This window comes from Gallus gallus, chromosome 27, assembly GCF_016699485.2.
Source record: "Gallus gallus isolate bGalGal1 chromosome 27, bGalGal1.mat.broiler.GRCg7b, whole genome shotgun sequence".
Taxonomy (NCBI): Eukaryota; Metazoa; Chordata; class Aves; order Galliformes; family Phasianidae; genus Gallus; species Gallus gallus.
Window position 1 is genome coordinate 2,300,076 of NC_052558.1, and position 21,025 is coordinate 2,321,100.

Genomic DNA, 21,025 nt, shown 5'->3' on the forward strand with positions numbered 1-21,025 from the left:
ATGAGATTAGGCCCATGGGAAGCTGTGCCAAGAAGCCGTGGGTCGCTCTGGGATGACCGTGATGGGGTTCCTCTGCCACAGCAGTGGGAGGGGCCCGGGGACAGAGCCCAGAGTGGGACAGACCCCACAGCCACCCGCCCCACTCTCCCAGCCCTCCTCCTGCTTTACTTCATTCCCACCCTTCCCTCAGTTCTTCTCCCTCTTCCCTCCCAACCCCTTCCCCTTCCCTTCGGCACGGCCGGGCGCCGAGGGGACTTTGCACCCCAAAGGCAGCGCCGTCACCCCGCTGCGGTGCAGCCCGAGGGCGAGCGCAAAAATGCTCGCTTCTTATCGGCGAGGGGAGGCAGGCACGGTGGGCAGGGTTAGCGCTGGCTTATAAGCAGGCAGCAGCGTTGGGAAGCTCCCTCGCAAGGCTCCGGCGCAGCTCCCACCACGATGCCCGCGGCTCTGGGGCTGCTGCTGCCGTGGCTCAGCCTGGTGGGTGCCCTGCAGCCGGGGCTGGAACCCCCCCAGTCCGACCCCACCGAAGCTGGGGCCGTTTTCTTCGCCAGTGAGTACAACAGCACGGCGGAGATCGTCCTCTTCCGAAGCGTGTCGGCCAGCTGGGAGTACAACACCAACCTGACGACCGCCAACGCTGCCCTGCAGGTGGGCGATGGGATGGGGACATCGGGGGGTAGGTGCTGCTGGGGGGGGGGGGGGTCGGCGTTCCCCTTCCTCTCCTTCCTCCCTGTAGGGTTCCTTCCTTAGTGCCCCAAGGTGCTGGCACAGGGCTCGGACTCCCAGCCTGGGAATTGCAATGCTTTCCCCCCAAATTGTCCCCCTGTTGAGCCCCCAGCACCACAGCCCTGGCCCCACGGCAGCCTGGGTTTATTTTTAGAGGTGTTTCCCCATTCCCAGCACTTTTCATCTCCCTGCCCCCCCCCCTCCCCCCCTTCCCAGACCGGGGTCAGGTGTCAAGTGTCCCTGTCCCTGCCCCCTCCGCGTCCCTGGCACTGTGCCTTGCCAGAGCCCCAAGTGTGAACACACAGCGGGGTGGCATCAGGGCAACGTTCTGTCATCCCCAGTCCATGGGGACAAAGCTGGTTTTGGGGACGCTCTCCAAACGTGGGAAATCAGACATCTGCGCAGCTGGTGCTGACAGATCCCACTGGGGAGCAATGCTGTGGGTTCCCTGCAGGTGTGGAAGGGGTTGGCACGCACTGGGGCTGGGATGTGGAGCTGCACAGCTGTGCCTGGCCCCGGCTCTGCTTGGACATTCCTGTAATGTTTGTTGGATGAGGGGAGCTGCCATGGCCACAGCACAGGGACACAGACATGGCTTGGGGACAGGGATATGGCATGGGGATACGGACACGGCATGGAGACATGGACATGGAATGGGGACAGGGATGTGGCTTGGGGTTGCGGACATGATGGCATGGGGATACAACCACAGCCCTGTATGCAGCTCAGAGCTACATGTGCCACCCCATACAGCAAATTGGACACGGGGTCAGCACAGCCCATATGTGACCAACGTGCATGTGGGGACCTGTGTATCACCTCCATGCCCCAAGCACCATTATGCAGCCCCATGCCTGGCCAGCAGCCTGTGGGACAGGGACACGCACTGTGTGCTGCTTGTTGGTCCATGCAGGGCAGAGCAGGGACAGGATGGGGACAAACACTGCCAGGGCTGCTGCCAGCTTGGCAGGACACCCCATGCATGCCCTCTGGCCTTTTAGGTTGAGCTGACGTGAGGTCTGGGCACACACCCAGCCTCTGCCTTTGCAGGTGTTGCAGTGGGTCCAGGGATCTGTGGGCACAGTGGGCACATCTCAGCCACACCAGGCAGTGGGGTTGGAGGTACTTCAGGGGCATCCCCAGAGCAGCTTGTGCTCTTTCCCATGTTAATAAATACCTGAGGATCACAGCTGTGTACTCACTGTTATGTCAGTGCTTCTTGAGCCAGCCCCACTTCCTTCCCAGCAGCTCCCAGATGGTTTCTGGGATAGGAGGGGGGAAATGGAGAGAACTTTTCTGGCTGCTGTGCCCAAAGTTTTGCCCCCCATGGGAGATGTTCCCAGCAGCTTGCAAAGCAACCGGCGCACTGTTTGCCCAATCCCTATGCAGTGTGACCCCAGGCAGAGAGGGAGAGGAGGGGATCCAGCCCCTGATATCAGCCCATCAGAGAGATAGCAGGGATGTGAGCTGCATGACTCAGAGACTGAGCACCGAAGGGTTAACAGGGAGACCCAAAGGCTGAATCTGGGGGGGATTTGGGGAACCCTTGGGCCTGGTAATCCCTGCTCAGAGCTGTGGCACAGAGGGGCTGAGCCAGGCGTGGGCTCCCCCAGGACCTGGCAGCAGAGAGGTGGCCCAGGGGACAAAGTGACATTGGGGAGCAGCAGCCCTCAGCCATGCAGGGATGGGCAGGGAGATCCTGGAAGGACAGAGGGGTCTGGGGCAGAGCTGGCAGCCTCGGCTGACTCCACCAGAGCTGTCAGGAGAATTTAGGGCATGATTGGTCTGACCAAACACAGGCGGCTGCTCAAGGAGAAGACAAAACACAGCTGGACTCTGCCTCCTGCATCTCCCAGCTCAGAAACAGGGTGCTGGAAGGGATCAGATCTCCCTCGTGAGCCTCCACACGTAGTGGGGTGACTCCCATGGGTGAAGAGCTCTTGTTGCGGGCTGTCCCTGAGGCTGCCGGTGTGATGTCCCCAGGGTGAGGCTGGAGGCACCAAGATGTCCCAAGGAGGGCTTCTGGGTCTGTTTCAGGCATCTCCCTCCCTGCCCCAGGCCACCTCCAGCCCCACTGCACTGCAACTCCCATCCCTGTAACTGCAACTCCCATCCTCCCAAGAGAATGTGGAGATTAAACTAAAACAAACCAGGCTTGTTAGGGCCAGGCTGGAAACACCATGAGTAACAGCTAATGAGCTCCATAAATCACGCTGGGATGGCACAGGGCAGGCATTCTGCATGTTCTCACTGCCCACTGCCCAGGCTGGGATTCTCCCAGAAAAAATCAGTGTTTGCAGGCTGGGTGTGTGGATGCTGCCACCTGCAATGAGCCTCTTCCCAAAACTGTGGCTGCTGGCTGCAGCTCCAGCTGCCTAAATAATTCCCACAGTGCAGGAGCTTCTGCTGTCCCACGACCTGGGAAGGGAGGTTGGGGCTGGCAGGGTTGGAGGCTGGAGATGATGGGAGCCCCAAAACTGAGTGCATCTCCTGAGGGTGCATCTCCTGAGGGTGCATCTCCAGGGGTTGCAACTCCAGGGGTTGCATCTCCAGGTGTGGGGCTCATAGGGCACACCCCATCCCGGTGTCCCCATCCCACCCAAGCTACAACATCGCCTCCAAAACAGTCTCAAATGCCACCTCCTTGTCTGCAGCTGTGGATTCAGCTGGAAACTGCTGTCTCTTTCTATAAATGTCACTTGGGGATGTCTCTGTTTGTCCCCACATGTCCCGTGCCCTCTGGCTCGTGTAAACCCTCGTGACACTGCATGCACGTCCCCCTCTCTCCGTGCAGGTCGAGGCGTCGCTGGAGGAACAAAACTTCACAGAACTGTGGGGGAAGAAAGCCAAAGAGCTCTATGGCAACATCTGGAGCAATTTCAGTGACCCACAGCTGAAGAAAATCATCGGATCCATCCAGACCCTGGGGCCCTCCAACCTGCCCCTGGACAAGCGGCAGCAGGTAGGCAATATGTTGGCGGATCCCTGGAGATGCTTGCATGCTGCTAAACCCTCTGAAAGCCATTTTTCCCTGAGCATTCAGACCCTTCTGCTGGCCCTTCATTGTGTTTTGGAGGGATGATGTGAAGTGAGGAAGTGACGGAGGGGACAGATGGGATCTGTGGTCCTCCCTTGGGGATGCACGTGGCCGGTATCAGTCCCTAACATCAGCACAGAGCTACCTGTGAGGAGGAGCTGGAGATTTCCTGCTTACACTGAGGGGCTCTGGGTGTGCCCTGGATACCATCCAACCCATGTCCATGGCTGGAGGCCAGCTGGCTCAGCTGCCCTTGGGCACAGCCCAGCACTGGGTACACCAGGATGGCCTGGGCCTTTCCCATAGTAGTCCTGAGCTTGCAGAGTCTCCAGCTTAAATGCAAGTAAAATGCTCCAGGCTGCAATGTCTGTGCATCTCTGCTGGCTTTTGGGTTACCTCTCCACTGCAACATAGCTTGGCTTGTGATCCTACTGATACAATCCTCGTAGGAGCAACATTAGCCCCAGTTCCTTCCTGGAAACCTATCCCTGATAACAGAGAGCATCACATCTCTCCACACATCATCCGCATTTCCCCCTGCTTGCACCCGCTGCCGTCATCCAGCACCACCCCCTCCACACCATGAGCAGAGGAATGGGGGCAGAGAGAGGGACGGAATTTCCTTCCCTGGGAATGAGCTCCCTGGGCACGTTCCAGGAAACCTCCCGTTGCTATTGTTTGCTGTTGCTGAAGTTTGGAGAAATAAATACCCTTCCCTCCTCCTGCTCCTTTTTTTATTTTTTATTTTTTTTTTTTTTGCCCACTATGATAAACAGACTGTTCTATCTGATGAAGGGCACTATAAATAGCCGTGCTCCAGGACATGGAGGCTGTGCATGGGTTGTTTGTCCCATAGAGCCTCCGCACAACGGGTGCAGAAATGATGCTCACCTCCCCCAGAACTGTGTTGTACAAACACATTGGGTCCTCTTCCGGACACACTCACGTGCTCCGGAGGTGGGAAGTCTTTGTAAATCCCTCCTGAGCAGCCGTTCCCATCCCCTTCCAGCCCCAATGCCTTTTGCCTCCCCACAGTACAACACCATCCTGAGCGACATGGACAAAATATACTCCACGGCCAAGGTGTGCCTTGACAATGGGACCTGCTGGGATCTGGAGCCAGGTACAGGTCGTCCCCATCCCTGTTCCCTGCCTCCCACTGAGCACACCCAGTGTGTCCCGATCCCCAGATGCTCAGCAGGTTGCAGTTGATTGGGTCCTGGTTCATGTTCGTGGGGTTGTCCTGGGATGAGGAAGCTTTGAAGGGTCTGGAGCACAAGGCTGGAGCACCATGGCATGGTGGCGATGGGTTGATGGTTGGACTAGATGATCTTAGAGGTCTTTTCCAACCTTACTGATTCCATGAGTGGGCAGCACAGGGATGGGTTGGTGGTTTGACATGATGACCTTTGTAGTTCTTCTCCAACCTTAACGCTTCTATGATTCTGTGATTTGTGTCCAACTCAATGGTGGGGGCACCCCACAGACCTGCTGCGGGACTGCTTCTGCCCCTCCTTCCCACTGGGCTCTCATGTCCTGCTTGTCCCCTCTGTCCCAGACATCTCAGACATCATGGCCACCTCCCGCAGCTACAAGAAGCTCCTCTACGCCTGGGAGGGTTGGCACAACACTGCAGGCAACCCACTGCGTGCCAAGTACCAGGAGTTCGTGACGCTGAGCAACGAGGCGTATCAGATGGACGGTGCGAGCAGGATGGGGGATATGGGGTGGGCCAGGGGTGGGAATCAGGGCAGTGTGGTATCCCGCTCTCCCCATCCCAAACACGAAGACCTTCCACTTCCCCCCTGCCCAGGTGTTGACACCTTGAGGTAGGAGTAAAATTCCCACAGATGCTCAACAGTCCCAGCTCTTGGGGATGGATGTGGGGGCAGCCCTTTGGGGTTAAAGCCAGGGGTCATTACTGCCTCCCTGCAGGATTTGAAGACACAGGCAGCTACTGGCGCTCCTGGTATGACTCCACCACCTTCGAGGATGACCTGGAGCATCTCTACAACCAGCTGGAGCCACTCTACCTCAACCTGCATGCTTTTGTCCGAAGAAAGCTCTATGACCGCTATGGCCCCAAATACATTAACTTGAAGGGCCCCATCCCTGCTCACCTCCTCGGTAAGGGCCAGGGGTGCTGGTGGGGCTGGAGAGCTGTAACAGGACTTTGGGGGGGGGTCCCAAAATTTGCTATGTTTCTCTTCCTCTTGTCCCATCTCTGTCTCCACTCCTGCTGTTTTCTGCTTTCAGGCAACATGTGGGCTCAGCAGTGGAACAATATCTATGATCTAATGGTCCCCTACCCTGATAAGCCCAACCTGGATGTCACAAACACCATGGTGAATCAGGTACAGGGCCGAGGGACTTGCTAGTGGCACCAGTTGGAAAAAAAAAGGGGGAGGTATTGGCCATAACATTGAGCCTATGGAGGTGGTTGCCCATATGTGCATATGGAACAGCAGAAAAGCAATTCTGGGGGAAGGTTAGGGACACAGAAATGACTCCATGCCCCCTCCAGCAATGGTCAAAGAGGCAGAGGATGAGCAAAGGGCATGGTGATGCAGTGGGACCGGTTCTGGGCGCTACATTTACACCATCCCACATGTCCCACCAGGGCTGGAATGCCACCCACATGTTCCGGGTCTCGGAGGAGTTCTTCACCTCCCTGGGGCTGCTGGAGATGCCACCTGAGTTCTGGGAGAAGTCCATGCTGGAGAAGCCAGCAGATGGCCGGGAAGTGGTGTGCCATGCCTCGGCGTGGGACTTCTACAACCGCAAGGACTTCAGGTGTGTGGGTCATGCAGGGGCTGCAGAACAAGACCCTCCTCAGTCCCCCTTGATGTTCATCATTTTGGGTACCCCCAGCCTGACCTTTCCCTCTATGGGATAAGTTTCCAAGGTACCACACTGCTCTGCTTTCCCCTCCACTGAGTTTATGTTTTCCACATGGAGTTCTGCCACCTTATTAGGGACCCTGAGGGTCCAGGAACCCTCACCCAGCTCAGGCAATGCTGCTTTCACCCGGCAGGATCAAGCAGTGCACAACGGTGACCATGGAGCAGCTGTTCACGGTGCACCACGAGATGGGCCACGTGCAGTACTACCTGCAGTACAAGGACCAGCCCGTCTCCTTCCGCGGCGGGGCCAACCCCGGCTTCCATGAGGCCATTGGTGATGTCTTGTCCCTGTCTGTCTCCACCCCCAGCCACCTTCAGAAAATCGGGCTCCTCAGCAGTGCTGTGGAGGATGAAGGTATGGCAGCTGCTCTGCAGATCTGGAGGGTTCGAACACTGCCCGTGGCACCAGGAGGGGATGGGGGTGTGCCAGGGTAGGCTGCGGTCTGGCAACACAGCCCAGAGAAGGAAAAGCCCCACACCTTTCACTCATGCTTATTCACAAGCACGGACCCCTTCTTTTCTCTGTGGATCCATGCATGGATCCCTTCCTGGCTCCATAGACAGCTCCTTCTTAACTCATGACTACATGGACATTTCCTGCCGGTCTCCATGAACAACCCCTTCTTGCCTCACAGAACCATAGAATGGCCTGGGTTGAAAAGGACCACAATGCTCATCCAGTTCCAACCCCCTGCTATGTGCAGGGTCACCAACCAGCAGACCAGGCTGCCCAGAGCCACATCCAGCCTGGCCTTGAATGCCTGCAGAGATGGGGCATCCACAGCCTCCTTGGGCAACCTGTTCAGTGCATCACCACCCTCTGAGTCCATTCTTTTCACCACCAAGAGCAGCAGTGATGCTCCCCAGAGCTTGTCCATCCTCTTCCCCTGCAGTCCCAAACCTGGCAGCAACACCTCTGTGCTTTATCAGCTTCAGTCTCTCCGGTGTTTCCCCTCCCCTCACCAAGAAGCTCCCAGGAGCCCCCCGAGCAGCTCTGCAGAGGTAGCACTGAGTGCTCATGTGCTCAGTCACAAGGACAGTCAGTGGATGACACGTCTGCCTGCCAGGCAGTGCAGTGGAGGAGGACTTGTCGCTGCAGGACACTGCCCAGCTTGGCAAGGATTTCCTCCCTGCAGCCACCTCTCAGCCAACACGTCAAAGCAGATGGCAGCAGAGGAAACAGAGAGTTCACAGCCTCCTGCTGCAGGCAACTGCTTTGCAGAGGAGGGAGAGTCCCGGGTCCTCCTGCACTGTCATTAAATCCACTCCATGAGGGAGAAGCCATCACAACACACAAGAGTGCTGGGCCGATGCTGTACAAGCAGCATGGAGCAGATGGTCCCTGCCTCCAGGCATCGCTGTCTGACTATTGGTCCTTGGCTGCCACACCAGCACTGCGATGGCAGCCAGCTGGCCCTTCAGAGCACTGCTGCCAACCCTTCCTGACCCCACAGCTTCAGCTGGCTCTCCAGCTGGTCCTTCTTCAACGTGCCTTTGCTAGGTTTCCCCAGGGAGCAGGGGAAAGCAGATGTCACCACTTGCTGTGCTTCCCATGGAATGGTGGTTACTGTCCCAGGTCTGACTTCGGTTCTGGATCCAAACTGTAGCATCATCTGTTTTGTCATATGAGCCCTGGGGTGCAAACCCCTGGAGACCCTATAGAGTGAACGTGTGCATTAGAGTTATCCTCATCAGAGACCTTTTCATGCTGAGAGCCGGGCTGAGGGCAAGGGAACACTGGGTTTGTCACTTCCAAGTTGCCCCAGGCAGGAGCTGCAGCTAGAAAAACCTCCTGTGTCCCATGCAAGCTTCACTAGAGAATAAAACTACATGTTGAAATGCTGTTCCAACTGCTCATCTAGCTCTCCTCACCCTGTTGGCAACAACAAGTCTGGTGACCTTAGTGCTGTCCACCCAGGCTCCTTCCCAGCCCCATCCAGGCTCTGTTTCCTGCAGAGAGCAACATCAACTACCTGCTGAAGATGGCCTTGGAGAAGATTGCCTTCCTGCCCTTTGGCTACCTCATCGACCAGTGGCGCTGGAATGTGTTCAGCGGCCGCACACCCCCGAGCCGTTACAACTATGACTGGTGGTACCTGAGGTAGGGATGGTCACCGAGGGTGGATGCATGCATGGAGGCTGAGGATGTGCAGGGAGGGGAAAATTGGCAGTGGAAATGGCTGGAGAAAGATGGGTGGGTGGATGGATGGATGGGTAGATGGATGGGTGGGTGGGTGGATGGATGGGTGGATGGATGGATGGGTGGATGGGTTGAGGAACGGAAATACAGGAAAGGAAACAATTGTGCAGCTCTCTTTAGCACTGTGTCTTCCTGTTCCCTCCATTGGTTCATCTGGCTTCCTCTTTCCAGCTTGTATTCTTGTTCTCTGTTGTCTACAGAACCAAATACCAGGGTATTTGTGCTCCAGTTTCGAGGAATGAAAGCAACTTTGACCCCGGAGCAAAGTACCACATCCCTGGGAACACCCCTTACATCAGGTAGAGAAGGTGCTGGGAAGGGGATGGGGGTCTGTGGGGGATGCAGGGACCCCAGCTCTTCAGATGGAGACTGGGATGCATTGCTCCTGCTCAAGACACAGAGAACATCCAATGCTTGGGAGCAAAAACGATGGGGAGCAGAGGTGTGGCAAGGTGCCTTCAGCCATGCCCTGGGACACATCTGCTTCCCTTTGTCCCCAGTGCTCACCTTCACGGGCTTCCTCGGCAGGTACTTTGTGAGTTTCATCCTCCAGTTCCAGTTTCACAAGGCGCTGTGCCAGGCGGCCAACCACACCGGTCCCCTGCACACCTGTGACATCTACATGTCCAAAGAGGCCGGAGCCAAACTCAGGTGAGGACAGAGGAGGGTCGGGACCATCGCCATGGGCAGATGTGTGCGTGAAAGCTGATGGTGTGGAAGGAAGGGAAAGGGAAAGGGAAAGGGAAAGGGAAAGGGAAAGGGAAAGGGAAAGGGAAAGGGAAAGGGAAAGGGAAAGGGAAAGGGAAAGGGAAAGGAAAGGAAAGGAAAGGAAAGGAAAGGAAAGGAAAGGAAAGGAAAGGAAAGGAAAGGAAAGGAAAAGGTCGCCATGGAGATGGCTGGAGAAGTAGCTTTGCAGATGGATGGATGGATAGATGGAAATTCATGGAAGCACTGGGGTGGGGTGAGTGGTCCTCACCAGAGTCCTGCTATTATCCCCATCACTAGCTCCACCCAGACAAGAGGTCACTGAAGCATGTTTGGTTCCCATTGACTCCCTGGGTGTTATTGAATGCAAGAGAATGGGATGGAGAGTTTTCAGCCCCCAAGCACAGGATAGCTGGGGGGCTACAGTGGCAGTTTTCCAGGTTTGTGTCCCTCTCAGGAGCAGTATCTTCAGCCCTTGTGGTGTTGAGATTCCACCACTGCTTTTCTCCCATCCTTGCCCTGGTCTCATGTCAACTCTTACTGTCCCACTCCATTGCAGGGAGGTGTTGAAGGCTGGGTCTTCTAAGTCATGGCAGGAAATTCTGTTCAACCTCACTGGTACGGATAAGATGGACGCTGGGGCACTCCTGGAGTATTTCAGCCCTGTCACCACCTGGTTGCAGGAGCAGAACAACAAGACCAATGAGGTGCTGGGCTGGCCTGAGTTTGACTGGCGTCCCCCCATCCCTGAAGGCTACCCCGAAGGCATCGGTAAGGCTGGGACTGGGAGAGGCCAAGGGAAATCACTAAACCCTAGTCAAGACAAGGGGGTTTCTGCTGCAGATAAGTGAGGTCTCCAAACCAGAAAAAAAAAAAGCAATATGCAGCCTAAAGGTGTTGTTTCCTGGGTGGTTTCATCTTCCATTGAAGCAGGTGCCATTCACCTGCCCAAGTGGGTCTATAGTGTGTAGCTTGTCCTGATATCCCACTCCCTGTCCCATGGGACGCTTCCATCTTCAGCCTGCTCCCAGGTTGTGGCATCCTTCAGTAGACCTGCAGCTGTGGGAAAGTTCAAGCATGGTTTCTCCACGGAGAGATGCTCTTGTAAACAGGACTCCCTCTCCCTCCCCTCGTTTATGTCTCCCTCTAGACAAAATAGTAGATGAAGCACAAGCTAAAGAGTTCTTGTCCGAGTACAACAGCACAGCTGAGGTGGTGTGGAATGCTTACACTGAGGCATCTTGGGAGTACAACACCAACATCACTGACCACAACAAGGAAGTCATGGTATGGAAACAACCCTGGGATTGTGTGGGGAAGAGCATGTGGGAAGTCATGGGGATGCTGGCAGTTGTGGCATAGCAGGTGATGCTTCTGGTGATGGCCTGTCTCAGGGATCTCCCTCGGGTAACTCCTCTCCTTTCTCCTCCTGCTTTTACAGCTGGAGAAGAACTTGGCCATGTCCAAGCACACCATTGAGTATGGCATGAGAGCCCGGCAGTTCGACCCCTCGGACTTCCAGGACGAAACTGTCACCCGCATCCTCAATAAGCTGAGTGTGCTTGAGAGGGCAGCCCTGCCAGAGGATGAGCTGAAGGAGGTGAGCTGCAAGGGGACAGAGCAGGGCTGGGTGTCCTTTGCCATTTTTTTGTGTGAAGACACAGGCTTCTGCCAGCTTTTAGGAAATGACACTGGGCAGCTGCCCCTGCCCTTGCAGAAAGTGATGGTTTTGGACCTTCTACGCAAAGGAAAGGTCCTTGCCTCCAGGGTTTCCCACCCAAATATTGTCAGTCCCATCCTGCAATGGAGTCCAGCTGCTTAGATGACAACAACACTTTGTGTGCTGGCCCAACACTTACCATACTGACTCAACTTTGCCTCCTTCTGGGCTCACACAGCCTTCCAGGACAGTGTGGAAGGGGGAAGAGGGAAACACCCAGAGGCTGTGTTGTTCCCCAAGAGCAGGAGCAAGGATAAGCAGCTCACATAATGCGATCTCCTTTGCAGTACAACACCCTCCTCTCAGATATGGAGACCACATACAGCGTAGCCAAGGTCTGCAGGGAGAACAACACTTGCCACCCCTTGGATCCTGGTAAGAGCCAGCAGGGAGTTCAGTGGTTCTTCTGCAGCAGCCCCAGGAAGGAGGGATTCTTCACAGGGGCACAGAGAAGGGTCATGAAGGGGCCCTTCCACCCTCTCTGTGACGTCCCCTGAGCAGTGTATTGGGTCTAGCATCACTGCAGCAGGCCAGCCCACCCAACACCCTCAGTCTGCCTTCACTGCTCTCTCTTCAGACCTCACGGACATCCTGGCTACTTCACGAGACTACAACGAGCTCCTCTTTGCCTGGAAGGGCTGGCGGGATGCTTCTGGGGCGAAAATCAAGGACAAATACAAGCGATACGTGGAACTGAGCAACAAGGCAGCTGTGCTCAATGGTCAGTGTCCTGCTCCTTCAGACACCCACCATGACCTTGGAACCCTGTGAGCAGGGAACTGAGCTGATCATCCAGATCAGAGCCAACATCTTGAGGGCATGGAGACCCCACCAATTCTCCTTGGGCCCGCTGTCTCATGGGGAAACCTAGGGCCCAAGACTTGTCCAAGAAGAGAATTGACAGCTTCTGCTCTTGCACTACCACAGGATACACAGACAATGGGGCTTACTGGAGATCCCTGTATGAGACACCCACCTTTGAGGAAGATCTGGAGAGGCTGTACCTGCAGCTGCAGCCCCTGTACCTCAACCTGCATGCCTACGTACGTCGTGCCCTGTACAACAAATATGGAGCAGAGCACATAAGCCTGAAGGGTCCCATTCCTGCTCACTTGCTGGGTAAGGGCTTTGCTCAGCAGAGCTGTGTCTCCCAGCAGGAAGAGATTGCTACTAGCCCAATCCTGTGCACAAGCTGAGAGTAACTGGTTGCCTTTTCTTTCCTCTCCATGTCTCCCTCCTGCACTTCCCAGGCAACATGTGGGCCCAGTCATGGTCCAACATCTTCGACCTGGTGATGCCCTTCCCAAATGCCACCAAGGTGGATGCCACTCCAGCTATGAAACAACAGGTCAGTGCTTTCACAGCTTGAACTGACCCTTGGGACCCTCTGGTCACTGCCAACACCAACACTGCTAAATGCTTTGATGCTACCAAAAACTTCTGTGAAACATCTCTGTTCTTTCCCCATCTGGATGTACCACAGGCTGGCCCCAGCTCTAACTACCACCTACAGAACTCCCCTCCCCAGAAGGACAAGGCTGTCCCCAGCCTCCCTCCAGCAACCCCAGGAGTCTCCACCGCCCCTCACCAAACCCTCTGTCTGCTTCTCCCCAGGGCTGGACGCCCAAGATGATGTTTGAGGAGTCGGACCGCTTCTTTACCTCCCTGGGCCTCATCCCCATGCCGCAGGAGTTCTGGGACAAGTCCATGATTGAGAAGCCAGCGGATGGGCGGGAGGTGGTGTGTCATGCCTCAGCCTGGGACTTCTACAACCGCAAGGACTTCAGGTAGGATGAGGGCACACAGCCCCACTGGTAACCAAGATGCTGGCATTGCTGGCAGGAGCCCCCACGGCAGATGGAGGGTAATCCACACCTACCCTCACTTGCCCTGGATGGTGAAAAAGGCAATGAACACCAGCAGGGAATGGGCAGGGGCAGCAGGAGAGGCAGGAAGATGGCCAGAGACCAACCCCATGGAGCAAGACCAGCCCAGGCTGGCATCAGACCTGGGGAGGGCATACATGGAAAGAGACCAAAGAGAAAGTTAGCTTAATGGGGTATGGTCTTTCCTGAAGACTTTCACCCCTCAGCACTGCCCTCTGTTCTCTCCCTATCCCACTTGTTCTCATCCAGGATCAAGCAGTGCACCGTGGTGAACATGGATGACCTAATCACGGTGCACCATGAGATGGGCCACGTGCAGTACTTCCTGCAGTACATGGACCAGCCCATCTCATTCCGCGATGGAGCCAACCCTGGCTTCCACGAGGCCATTGGGGATGTCATGGCCTTGTCTGTCTCCACCCCAAAACACCTGCACAGCATCAACCTGCTGGACCAAGTGACAGAAAATGAAGGTGAGCTGGCAAGGGAACACCACACAGCACAGTGCTTGGGGAGGCAGCTGGAAATGTAGAGGGTTAAGGAAAAAGGTACCAGGGACATGCACAGTGTCTGAGTATCAATGGAAGGGACAAGATCCAACAGGGACACTCCGCCGTTGGGTGGAATGATCCATACAGGGTGGAGAGGTGGCTGCAGTACTGCCTTGTTCACATCTTCCCACTCCGGGCAGAAAGTGACATCAACTACCTGATGAGCATCGCCCTGGACAAAATCGCCTTCCTGCCCTTTGGATACCTCATGGATCAGTGGCGCTGGAAGGTGTTTGATGGGCGGATCAAGGAGGACGAATACAACCAGCAGTGGTGGAACCTCAGGTATGCTCACATTCAGACTTCTCTTTGGTGCTTGGCCATCATCCCTCTCGGTGTTTTCTCCATGTGGTCCAGTTGGCTGCAATGGGGACATGATGGGATACGTAACCTCTCATCCTGTCCTCACATCCCTCCGTAACCCCTCCCAGCAAACACCACCTTCTCCTCCCCAAGCTGGACTAATTTTCCCTCTCTGGCCCAGGCTGAAGTACCAGGGTCTGTGCCCACCGGTACCAAGGTCTGAAGATGACTTTGACCCAGGAGCAAAGTTTCACATCCCTGCCAACGTCCCCTACATCAGGTGAGCAAGCAGAGCTTGGTCGGGGGGGCACCTCTTGGATAAATGAGCCCATGCAGAAGCGTGGACCTCCAGTTCTGGTGCAGCAATGCCACCTTGTTTCATGGTTGGTGGGATTCCATGTGGTGCTCTGACAGAGCATCAGAGGGGAAGGCTGGATTTGGGAACTCTCCAAGAAGGATGGGCTCATCCCTCCAAGCAGCCATAAGCACATGTTAAAAGGAAAAAATGGCATCACCAGATTGGGCCAAATTGATGCAGGTGGAGCTTCAAAGCCAGTGAGGCTTCTCCAAGCTGAGATTCCGCAGCGAGGGGAGGAGGGGAGAACACTCAGCTCCCTTCACAGCCACTAGCAGGGTCTGTCCCCATGTAACCCTGCAGGTACTTTGTCAGCTTCGTGATCCAGTTCCAGTTCCACCAGGCGCTCTGCAAAGCAGCTGGGCACACGGGACCCCTGCACACATGTGACATCTACCAGTCCAAGGAGGCCGGGAAGCTCCTGGGGTAGGTGTGTGGGCAGGGCAGAGTCTTTATGTCCAAATACCTTAAAGTCAGGCCGTGGCTCAGGAAGACAGGAGGCAATGCAGCTCCTGGTGCCCCATCCCTTCCTTGTCCCAGCCATGTGCGTGTCCATGGGCTGTGTGGGCAAGGGGATCCTGGGCTGGGCGCTGCAGCTGTGATTGCAAAAGCAGCCACTAGATGGTAGCTGGGACCCTGGCAGGGGGAAGGCTCACTCTTCCTCCTCCTCCTCTTCCTCCCCCGCAGCCCTCTGTTCCTTAGGGAAAACAGCCCCCTCACTTCAAGGAAAGCGCCCGCAAGATTAACCCTTTCAACCCATAAAGTGAACTGCATCAGGCTGAATTCACAGGAGGGTTTTACCCCAACATCCTGCGTGAAACCTCTCTCCATGCTCTGTGCTCACAGTCCTGGGGGTGTCAGAAGGCACAGACTGTGCTCCAGGGCTGCTGGCACCAAGAATCCCAAGCCCTGGGGAAGACGAGGGCCACGAGGAACCCACTGGATCCAATTTCTCCCCCCACAGAGATGCCATGAAGCTGGGTTTCAGCAAGCCATGGCCTGAAGCCATGCAGCTCATCACGGGGCAGCCCAACATGTCAGCAGAGGCCCTGATGAGCTACTTTGAGCCCCTCATGACATGGCTGGTGAAGAAGAACACAGAGAACGGGGAGGTGCTGGGCTGGCCCGAATACAGCTGGACTCCTTACGCAGGTACAGGTGGGAATGGGCTGGACGTGGTCCACGGTGGGGAAAGATTTTGGTCCTCACCAGGGTGGGGATGCGGTTCATGGTGGAGCTGCTCCAGTGTTCCTTGGCAACCCCAAAAACCACAGGGGATTTGGATGCCTCCCATTGATTTCCCAGCAACCTGAGGCTCAAGCAAACAAGTCACCCAAGAGCCCAGCCGAGGGGGGCAGCTGACCCACTGCACCCAGCCCAGAGCCACCAGCACCAACCACATCCCTCCCTTCTCTATTTTGCAGTCACTGAATTCCACGCTGCCACCGACACAGCTGATTTTCTGGGCATGTCTGTGGGCACCAAACAAGCCACCGCGGGCGCCTGGGTCCTGCTCGCACTGGCACTTGTCTTCCTGATCACCTCCATCTTCTTGGGTGTCAAGTTGTTCTCATCAAGGAGAAAGGCCTTCAAATCCAGCTCAGAAATGGAACTGAAATAAGGCAGCCACAGACGGGGGAGCGCAGACAGGGTGCGAGCGCGGGCACTCGGGCAGCTGGTGGCAATGCTGAGGGCGCTTCTGCCCACGAAGCCATGGGTCTCCACCGCCCAGGACTCCTCTCTCCAATCAGGTTGGACATTTTTTTTCCCCACTATGCAAGACCCAAAGCAGAAAAGAGCTATTTATTTGCCAACATCTGCATAAAAGGAAGAGAAATTCAGGCACCGGCAGGCACGGAGCCATCAGGGACTGCTCCTGTGCCCAGGGGGGAGTGAATCCAGTGTGGGCCCCCACCACCCATCTCCAGCCCCTGTGCAAGGATGGGCAGAGCCATGGGGGCTTCAAGTGACAGAGGGCAGGCTTGGGAAGGACAGAGCATGCTTCTGACCTCTGCCCATCCCTGATTTGCCCACTGCTGGGCTGTTCATTTGCATGGATGAGAAATAAACCCACGTCTTGTTACCCCCAGTGCAGCAGCTCGGCTCTTTCTTGGGGGTGGGGGGATCTCAATGGGATGCTCCAGCACTGAATGATGCGTGTTTACGTAAGAGCCAGGGGGGGCTCCGAGGTCAGCGATCGCCGCCCGCTCTCCAGCTCCGATTATCTTGGGATCAGCAGTGCTTGAGGCTTTTTTTTTTTCACCCCCATCTTTCTTCTGCTTCTGTAAATAAAACTTCGTATTTGTTCTGCAGTGATTAGGTGCAAAACTAATCCCAGGCCAGGGATTATTGCAGCCTTAAAGAGCTGCGGTCTGCTGCAGCCCCGAGCAGGAGGGGGAAATAAGGGGATGCAGGATGGATCCTGCTGTCCTTCCCATCTGATTGCCTCCACTCTCAGCCATGTGTTACATTGGGAAACTGAGACCCCAGAGGCACCCAAGAGGTGCAGAAGGCAGATATCTGCCCATCCATGCTCAGGTTTGTTGTAGTTTGCTTCCAACCCTCCTCCATCCATGCACAGGACCCCCACAGGGAGAGGCCACTGCCAGTTTCTTCTCTTCCCACCACATTCCCTGGGCTGGGGAAACAGCTGCCCCAAACACCCATGCACACCCACCCCAAAGCAGCTGCCCTGTGTCCCAGCACTCTGAGCACTGTGCTGGCCCCCCATTCCAGCCACACGATGCTCACAGAACAAAGACTTTGTGTCACATCCCATTGCAAAGTGAGAGCTGGTGTGAAGCCAAGCTTGTTTCCATCCCCGTAGGGCAGGCTGGTGCAGGTGTGCTCCATAGAGCTCAGCTCATTGCTGGTAATTTTGAGCCCCGTGGCTCCTTTCTGCACAATTAATGGAGGAATGAGGTCTCCAAGGTCAACGAGGCCCTGCCAGCACCATGAGAATTGCTTTACAGAGAGAAAAAGAGCTACACTGAACACTCTCACTCAGGGACTGCAATACAAGCTCAGCCCTAGGTCAACATCAGAGGACCCACAGGGAGCTGAATGCCCTGGAAGAGGACACTGAACAGTGTCACAGTGATGGGTGCACTGAGCTGTGGTCTCCTGACCAGAGAGGCAACACAAGACAAAGGTTCACCCAGGAGATGGAGGAGGACACCACATTGCCTTCAATACAAATCCAAGATCCATCCAAGATGGGAGGACACCACATTACCTTCCACACAGGTCCAGGATTTAGCCACACAGTAGGACAGAACAGCAGACTGCTCCCAGCCCAGCTCAGAGCAGAGCAAAGTTCCCAACCTGAGCTTAAATGGAGTGGCAGAGCCGTGGGTGGGGGAACAGGTGAAGTTTTCAGAGCAATTAATAATTGCTGATGCCCTCAGGGCTCTGCTCACCCATCACCAATGTTCTACAAGATACCTTTAAAATGAGGATGGTTTCCCTTCCCCATTGTGATAACATCTGGAGAGATTTTGCTGCCTTCTGGCTTCTGCATCATGCTTCCTGCTGAAATTAGGAGGCTTGGCAAAACTGCTCCCTAGGAAATCAAAGCAAATAGAAAAGAGTGGGAAAAGGAGGAGATTCCCTCTCAATTCACATCGCTCCTCTAAGGGGAGCTCAGAGAGCTTCACCCCACACCCGCAGGGGCTGCGCTGGGGATGCGTTGTGCACAAAGCTCGCAGAGGGCAAATCTGCCTTAAAACCCCACACATCAAAAGCAAGAATCACGCTGGGTTCCCTTTTCCATCTCAGGGACCCTTCGGGCAGGGCAAAAAAAAAAAAAAAAAAAAAACATTTCCTCATGTTTTTGTGCTCATTATCCACACTCAGTGTGCTGCAGGAAGGTGACTGCCGGGGGGACCCCACGTCCCTGGTGCTGGCGGGGGCCCGGCCAGGCCAGGTCTATTCTTAGCTGGTGGGTGGCCGGGCAGGGCGTGCAGGGCTGCGTTCCTTGCATTCCCCTTCCCCGGGGACAAGGAGCGCCTGGAAACATGCAGCAGCAGCTTGGCAGCACCCTGCACCCAGGGGCCAGCAGCAGGGGCCACCCCGGGTAAGGGGTGTCAATGAGGGTATATGGCACAGGGTTAGGGTCACCGGGCCCCCTATCCCAGGACCCTCATACTCCCCATGTCCCCTCCATCAGCCCCTGGGGACGGACAGGCTGCTTTACACAGGGTGGTCCCTATGAATGTCCCCCCAGCTCTGATCTGCTGCTTTCTGTCCTTGTCGCCCCTGGGCAGTGTCAGTGCCACTCCTGCTTCCCTGGGGTGTCTCAGAAGTGGGACCCCAAGAAGGCACCTCATCCTCATGCCCACCATTCAGTGCACGTGGGACAAAGGGGACCATCCCCAACCCTCCTGCTTGAGCCAATAATTTCCCCGCAGAGCAGAGAAGGAATTTCCATGAGCTAGAGGTGATGACAGAGTGTGTCACCAAGCCCAAACGTTCAGCTCTCCTCTCCCTCAGCCAAGGAGGATTCCAGCCAAGCAGACTCACTGCAGCCACCAGCAGTCACCTCCTGGCAGCTGTGACGTGTGGCCACATCCTGCCCTTACCTGGACACCCCTGCAGCACTACCTTGATTTATTGCAGCCTGCTGCTCACCCCATCCATCCTTCTGCTCCCGACATCCACCCTCCTGCTGACTCCATTCATCCTCCTACTGATCCCATCCATCTTCTGCTCACCCCATCCATCCCCTGCTCGCTCCATCCACCTTCCCAATCCCAAGAACAAGGGGAGAGCCATGATCCTGCCCTGTGCCTCAGTTTCTCCCCCTGTGCAGAGTGCACATGCAGAATGGTGGTGAACTGAGCGTGTCACATCCTGGAGCTGAGCTTCCATGGCTTTTTCTGCTGCTCCCACATGAGAATTGGCCTCTGCTGGGGAAAAACCCCCATGACCTGGCTTAATGTCACCAAGTCCTTCCCAGGTTTCCAGCCTTCAAACAGACCTTCCCCTCCCTGTCCATCCTTGGAGCATCTCCCAACAGCCAAGGGCACAAACACTACCAGGCAGGCAGGATGCCTGTGCCCACTCGGAGACAGCCCTGCTGGCTGCCAGCAGTCCTATCTTTCTGTCCTCAGCCTCACTCTCTAGCTGTGTTTGCAGCCCAGCTCTAATTACAGCAATGTGGAGGAACACCAGCTCACAGTTGGCAAACATTTCTCCCGGCAGGCGTCAGCCGGCAGCTGCAGCGTTGGGATTTGGGTGGTTGCCCATCCTCCCCAAGCTCTGTGTCCCCGTCCTGCCACTCCATACCCAATCCTATTCCCCCGACCCGATGCCTGCCCTGTGGCTGCAGGTGTGTTATACCTCCCTGCACAGTGCAAATATTTTATTTCCTGGTGTTATCCTGCAGAGTCCCGCAGCTCGCTGCCTGCCGGGCAAACCAAACATGCCCTGATTGAACCCAGACTCTGCAGGAACAGATGGTTCGATGGGGATTGCTGGTGCAGGATCAGGAGGGGAGGGCACCCAGCACCTGGTCTTCCCAGGAAATTGGGAAGTTTCCCATTGATTGCTTGGGGTGTGGGAAGGAAGGAAAATAGGGGAAAGGAGTAAAACCTCAAAAATGCTGTCTGAGGAGGAGGAAAGAACTGAGCGAAGGAGGAGGAGAAGAGCAGAGCAGGGAGAGAGGATTAATGCTCAGTTGAATTAGAGGGAGCCCTTCAGCTGCCTTGAACAGCAGGATAATTTGCCCAGAGACCCCAGTTCTTCCTATTTGGGATAGAATGTAAGCTCAGGATTAACTGCAAACATATGTTTAAGTCCCAGAGAAGCCCAGGGAACTGAAAGAAGCCTAGGCATAAAGCACTCCTGAGGGCATGGACTCACTGCCTCATGGGTGAACTGGTTTTGCTGGGACGATATGGGAGACTGGGAGAGCCATGGAGGCAATGGGAGAATCATGGGGGCAATGGGAGAATCATGGGGGCAATGGGAGAGCCAATGGGGGATTAGGAGAGCCATGGGGCCACTGGAAAAGTCATAGGGGCAATGGAAGAGCTATGAGTGCACTGATAGAGCCAGTGGGGGATTGAGAGAGCCATAGTGGACTCTGAGAGAACCAATGGGGGACTAGTAGAGCCAACAGGGAGCTGGTAGAGCCATGGGGGCACTGGAAGAGCCAATGGGAGATTGGGATACCCATTAGTGCACTGGGAGAGACATTATAGGCAATGGGAGAGCCAGTGGGGGACTGGGAGAGCTATGGGGGGCACTGGGAGAGCCATGGGGGCACTGAGAGGATCCTGGAGCTCAGTCAAAAATAACCTGAGAGAATGACAGGATGCATCTCCAGCTGCAAGGGCTGCATGGGGAAGAGGTTCAGTAGAAGGCTCTTCCACCGGATGAGATCTCCTGAGCAGAGAAATGAGGACTGAAGAGACTCCACCTGACATGGCCAGAAGGAAACAAGACTTCCCAGGCTGCACCATAGACCCCAGTCTGGGAGAGGGGTTGGGAGCCTGTCCTGTGCCCCCTCCCATGCCCAAAGCCCCCCTGGTGCCCCCAGTCTCCCCTCTGTGCACCTGCTCACTTCTGGGGAGGGCTGGGAGCCGACATGTGCCCGCATCATCGGGTACATCCGCATCCACGTGATGTGTCCACGAA

At 55.8% G+C, this 21,025-nt stretch overlaps 1 protein-coding gene across 2 annotated transcripts; it reads left to right on the top strand.

The window, feature by feature from the left end:
* Positions 1-206: 206 nt before the first annotated feature.
* On the top strand, positions 207-16,480 carry ACE (angiotensin I converting enzyme). 2 transcript variants are annotated; one of them, NM_001167732.2, is made up of 25 exons: positions 207-648; positions 3,521-3,688; positions 4,799-4,886; positions 5,322-5,465; positions 5,699-5,890; positions 6,020-6,117; positions 6,384-6,556; positions 6,798-7,021; positions 8,623-8,767; positions 9,067-9,165; positions 9,395-9,517; positions 10,131-10,342; positions 10,722-10,858; positions 11,013-11,171; positions 11,579-11,666; positions 11,869-12,012; positions 12,219-12,410; positions 12,542-12,639; positions 12,906-13,078; positions 13,427-13,650; positions 13,869-14,013; positions 14,213-14,311; positions 14,690-14,812; positions 15,351-15,538; positions 15,811-16,480. In NM_001167732.2, exons 1-25 carry the CDS (start codon positions 436-438, stop codon positions 16,005-16,007), a joined length of 3,846 nt encoding a protein of 1,281 aa, NP_001161204.2. In that variant the 5' UTR covers positions 207-435; the 3' UTR covers positions 16,008-16,480. The 2 variants fall into 2 exon arrangements, with proteins under 2 accessions (NP_001161204.2, XP_046760299.1); XM_046904343.1 differs by lacking the exon at positions 207-648 and having other exon boundaries at positions 3,515-3,688; positions 4,773-4,886; positions 15,811-16,475.
* Positions 16,481-21,025: the final 4,545 nt, after the last annotated feature.

What these genes read in the sequence shown, in the direction of transcription:
- ACE (NM_001167732.2), top strand. Translation starts at nt 436, where the DNA reads ATGCCCGCGGCTCTGGGGCTGCTGCTGCCGTGGCTCAGCCTGGTGGGT. An exon ending in CGAGGCGTATCAGATGGACG is followed by an intron (nt 5,466 to 5,698) that starts GTGCGAGCAGGA and finishes GCCTCCCTGCAG; the next exon opens with GATTTGAAGACACAGGCAGC. An exon ending in AGGCTACCCCGAAGGCATCG is followed by an intron (nt 10,343 to 10,721) that starts GTAAGGCTGGGA and finishes GTCTCCCTCTAG; the next exon opens with ACAAAATAGTAGATGAAGCA.